Below are 5,000 nucleotides of genomic sequence, written 5' to 3'. Positions count from 1 at the left end.
GACAAACTTGGGCAAACATTTTTTCTGCGTCTGTTAAATTCGTCTAGTATAAAGACGGGCACTAGAGGCATAATGCGTCTGGACGAACTTTCCAGTTTAGTGCGTCTTCGAAGACGCACTAAAATAAATTCTTCGTCCACACGCATAATGCGTCTTGCGGCCGTCTTTATACTTGACGAATTTAACAGACACAGAAAAAATGTTTGCCCAAGTTCATCCCAGACGAATTATGCGTCTCTAGTATAAAAACGGCCATTGTCCAGATGAGTGGGAGGATAATTTATGTCTTAATTTTGTGTAATTAACTAACGTTTTCACACCTCACGCCAAACTAGTATCCATCAGAAAAGCCCAATTAAAAGTCACATATTGCAGGTGTTACTTGGGGCCCGGCCACGGCTGGTTTTACAGCTACAAGTCGACTGTGAGTCGAGTGCTCTTTATTTCCTCGAAAGTCGAGATTGGGCTTCCCGTCTTTGTCAGAGTACAGGGCTAGAAAGTCTTGCAAACGTTCCTCGGTGACAATCGAAAGATCAAAGACTCCATGTGATGTCGACCAAAGCCATTTCAAGAGAGCGTCTATGTTTTCAAAAGGAAATTGAAACTGGAAGTCGCAGCTCTCGAGAATCACGAATCCCGCAGATGTGCAATACTTCTCGACCTCGGGCCTTGGTTCGCCAAAAAGCATCTGATAAATACGCTCTTCATTCTCGGGATTAAGTATCTTGCAGGCATGCGACATAAACAGCGGGGCCTGGCTCCCGTACTGAAGGGCGATTTTTCCTCCCTTTTTCAGAGCCTTGTACATATTTAAGAAGGCTCTTTGTTTATCTGGTATCCAGTGTAGGACCAAATGGCAGAAGATGATATCGTATGTCTCGACTCCTTTTCCAGGGAAGCTTGAATCGCTTCCTTCAAGAAAGGAAAGATTTGGGATTTCGCTATAAGACTTCTGCGCCAACAGAAACCGTTCCCTATCAGGATCCACGCCGACAACCTTTCCCTTGGGTCCGACAAGCTTAGCAAGGAGCGCAGACAGTTCCCCTGTACCGCAGCCAAGATCCAAGATCACATCTCCTGGTTGAGGGCATACCTCCTCATGAATGAACATTTCACCTTCTTTTCTTTGAAGAGAGTACGATTGCTTCTGGTAGCCCTTTGCAGCATCTGCCATTGCTCTTGCCAGTATACTACTGTAACGATCCTCAAAATAAAACAAAAGAAGGACTCCCACCCTAATTCAAAATATTCGAATTCTACACTTTAACGTTAGACACTCTACTCGCGTGCTCGCTCAAATAGCTCATATGCATCCGCGCTACTCAATATTCTCGTCAAGCGCATATGTTGCTGGGCAACAATTACGAGGCGGTGATCTCTTTGGAATAATACATACAGCAATCAATGTCACTCTATTACAATAATTTTGCTGTTTGGGTGGATGACTGATTGCTCCGCTCATGGATCGACAATGACTTCTGTTTCGTTATCACGTGCATCATTTGAATACCGAGAATGACATTGATTGACATTTGATGTCAACCTTTGATCTTCAAGCTCTAATTTTCATTTTGGTGAAAAATCAGTTCAGTTAAAACGTGGACACGTTTAGCCTGCGAACGCAGACGTATTTCCGGCGTATTTCCCGCGGTCGTTTCTCTCCCCCGAAAAGTAGCTACTTTTCGGGGGAGAGAAACGACCGCCGGAAATAAGTCTGCGTTCGCAGGCTAGAACACGTTCGGATTGCCTTCTTGAAGACCGGCTAACTAGATTTTTTTGCTTACCTTATCTACTTGAAACTAAGACCCGCCACAGAAGCACTAGTAAGTGAATGTACTTCAAGTTGTAAATTTTCATAAGGTTAACTGTTAGCCAATATCAAAAATACCACAAAATGCTCTTTGTTTGTCCCTCCAAAATTTTGCATGAGAATTGTTTCCACTTTCTCTTGGGACCATTCTAAGTCCCAAAAAAAAAATAAAAACAATGGTTATGCAAAATTTTGGAGGGACAAAAAAAGAGTATTATGGTATTTTCTGATATTGGCTAAAAAGGAAGATTTAATATCTGTTTACAAACATTCCTTTTGGCATTCAAATTTGTTTCAACAAGCAATGAGGCTCTCGTTGGCACATTAATAACAATACCGTGTGGCATGAAATGTTTGCCGGAATTGGCGTTTTTTTGAGGTTTGCGGGAACAAATTTCTGCGGCTCGAATTGACTGAAATTTCCGGCGGGAACTAATTTTTTGCGGTTTTCTTTTCAAGGCTAAGCAAGAAGACATCAACAAGTAAAGAAATGTAATATTTTCAACTTTTATTACTTTTTTAGGTACACTCTTTTCTCTTGTAAGAACGTCAAATTTTGGAGCTGAGTCTGAAAACGTTCTTAACATGTTTTTATATTTCTATCAGACTTTGTTTCACCTGATGACTTTGATCAGTTCAACACTTTCAGCAAACTATACTATTTGGAAGGATTAACTCTGAAGCACTGATATGATGATAATGAAACACCAATAATTGCTTAACAAGATTCACTCATCAATTTTGACGTATTAGGGCACCATGGCAACAAAAAGAGAGCTTCCCTTAATATCAATATTAGTAGTGAGAAGTTATTGCTGTTTTAGCTATTACTCCTCATTATGTCTAGACACATACTGCTGCAGATCATTTTTCTCAGTCTAGGTTCCAGACCCCTAATGTTTACGATATATATATATATATATATATATATATAGTTTTAGAAAATTGTAACGGTCACTTTTGAAAATGTATGTTGACTAGCATACGAAACGTAAGTTTTATAAAAAAATGCGTTGGCATACAATGTTTATCACCGCTGTTTGTGTTATTTTCTTTTAATCAAGCTACGATGGCTTAAGAACAAGAGTTTATACGATGCAAAAACAACCCATATTTCGCGTTTAAACCCTTATAACCCAAAAGCGAAATCCGTGACCCCAAATTTTAAAAAAGTTTAAACAAATTCTTTGCATCGGATTCATGGCCACCTTCACACCTGGAAAATAGTAAGGTGGCTCTGAACCCGCTCCAGAGAATTTTTTTCTTGTTGGTGTTTCATTTGGTACCATAACATTGCCGTTACGCGTACCGGTTTTGTAGGAATCAATCCTTCTAATAAGACATTTTCTCTACGTTGTTGAAACTGGTCTGAGCCACCTTAAAAGTCATTAAAACTCGATCGAAAGCCGCATTCATTCTTTCCACATCGTCTACCATCTTCCACAACTCTGTTCTGTCGTGATAATTTCTGTGATACCAATGTTTGACGAAAACCTGCAGACGGTAAAATGATTGTCTGAAACCAAAATATAGTGAGCTGACGCGTCCAGTGGTTCTTTGGGGAGGAGATCCTTTCCCTAAAGGGCGGCTGGGAATCGAGCATGCGCCAGAGCCACCACCAGCGGGGCGAAATTTGAGCACGGCAAATTTCCCTGCGAAATGCTGATAAAGCCGACTTAAGAATCAACGTAATTCTTTATTATAAAGGTTTAATGAGCTTCCTAGAAAGTAATTTATTTTATCCAAATCTCTCTTTAGGGCCTGTTTCACATGGAGAGAGGGGTGGCCCGGCTAAGCGAGTTACCGGGCTAACCGCGAGCTCCCCTGGAAGAGCAAACTTTTCATACCTTTCCTTTAGAAAACGAATTAATGCGTTTACATGCTAGACAGCGTCAGACCCGCCTTCCCGAACTGAGAACTGATCTTTATTTGAATAACTGCCTAATTTATACGTGTAATAAAGTGGCTAATGCCGTTAAACAGTGCTCAATACACTTTTTAAGTGTAGGGCTTTGAATAAGAAGATATAACGAAGAGACAAAATTCTCTGTTACTCCGAGTTTCGTGCTCACGCACTCATCAGACAGTATTTAATGGAGAATAAACCTATCAAGTTATCTATATACACGCGGCGTCTATTGATTATAAAAAGCAGGGCAGTGCGGTTCTAATTACAATTAGGTGTGAGAAAAAAACTAATAGAGTATTGTTTTTGAGTCAATTGTTCCGAAGGTAAAACTTGTTTTCGTGGCGGCACTTGCTAATTTATATAAATGTGCGGCGGTAGTGCTTTATGCTAATTAGGTGGTTGTGCCTGCTGTGCGATAGGTGCTAGTGAGAAGGTGTGAGATATTTACATACTGTAACACTGGGCACCCTGTCTACTTGCACCGGGCACTCTTCTAGGCGGGCTATCTTTTTGCCCAGTAGGTTACCCCGGCTAACCGAGGCGTGGGAATTGTTTCCTCGTTATCACATACCAGTGACATCTACTGAACGAAATGACAAATTAAATGTAAAAACGTTTCCATAGACACTGAAAGGCGGCCGTTTGCGGAACAAATGATAAAAATTAAACCACCCGTCGAAACGTTTCCTTTGTCCGCTATCTTGTTTGATGTGCTCAGTGGCCAGCTCAAAAGAGTCATCCCGCTTGGGTGAATTTCATTTATAGTCAACCCAGGTCACGCGTGAACAGTATCTTGAACATGTGATCGAAGTCTTCCAATCAGTGCGCTACTTTCACTGACGTAACGAAAATCACATCGGAAAATCGCAGATCGGATTGAAATTTTCAAAAATGGACTTGATTTTTCGGAAGTCTCCTTGAAATATTGATAGAATTTTTCTGGAGGTAAGAAATTGCAAGGGCAACAATCTGTGCTTTATAGAAAAACCACGCGGTTTTATCCATTCGTCCCTTCTTCTGGTGCGAGGATGCATAGACCATACCTCTCCAACCAAATAAAGGTCGATTATAGACAGGTCTGCCTGGCTTGTATTCGCGACCAAAGGAATTCACGGCCGCTGGTCTGAACATTTTGAAAAAGCGCGGGAAAACTCCAAATCGCTCTTCGATTTTCGAAATGTCGCTCCAAATCTTCGGAAACAACAGGAAATGCTCAAATATGGAAAACAAGAATTCGTTATGTTAATTGAATTTTTCGAATCACTGTTCACGCGTGACCTG

At 40.9% G+C, this 5,000-nt stretch overlaps 1 protein-coding gene across 1 annotated transcript; it reads right to left on the bottom strand.

Annotated features, from left to right (window-relative positions):
- Window positions 1-355: 355 nt before the first annotated feature.
- LOC138046019 (juvenile hormone acid O-methyltransferase-like) lies at window positions 356-3,247 on the bottom strand. Its single transcript, XM_068892706.1, has 2 exons — window positions 3,164-3,247; window positions 356-1,204 (listed from the first exon to the last, which is right to left on the bottom strand). The coding sequence occupies exons 1-2, from the start codon at window positions 3,245-3,247 to the stop codon at window positions 356-358; spliced, it is 933 nt and encodes a 310-aa protein (XP_068748807.1).
- Window positions 3,248-5,000: the final 1,753 nt, after the last annotated feature.

Source organism: Montipora capricornis, chromosome 4 (genome assembly GCF_036669925.1).
Source record: "Montipora capricornis isolate CH-2021 chromosome 4, ASM3666992v2, whole genome shotgun sequence".
Classification (NCBI taxonomy): domain Eukaryota; kingdom Metazoa; phylum Cnidaria; class Anthozoa; order Scleractinia; family Acroporidae; genus Montipora; species Montipora capricornis.
Note: the sequence above shows the minus strand (reverse complement) of the source record. Positions and strands in the feature narration are given on the sequence as shown.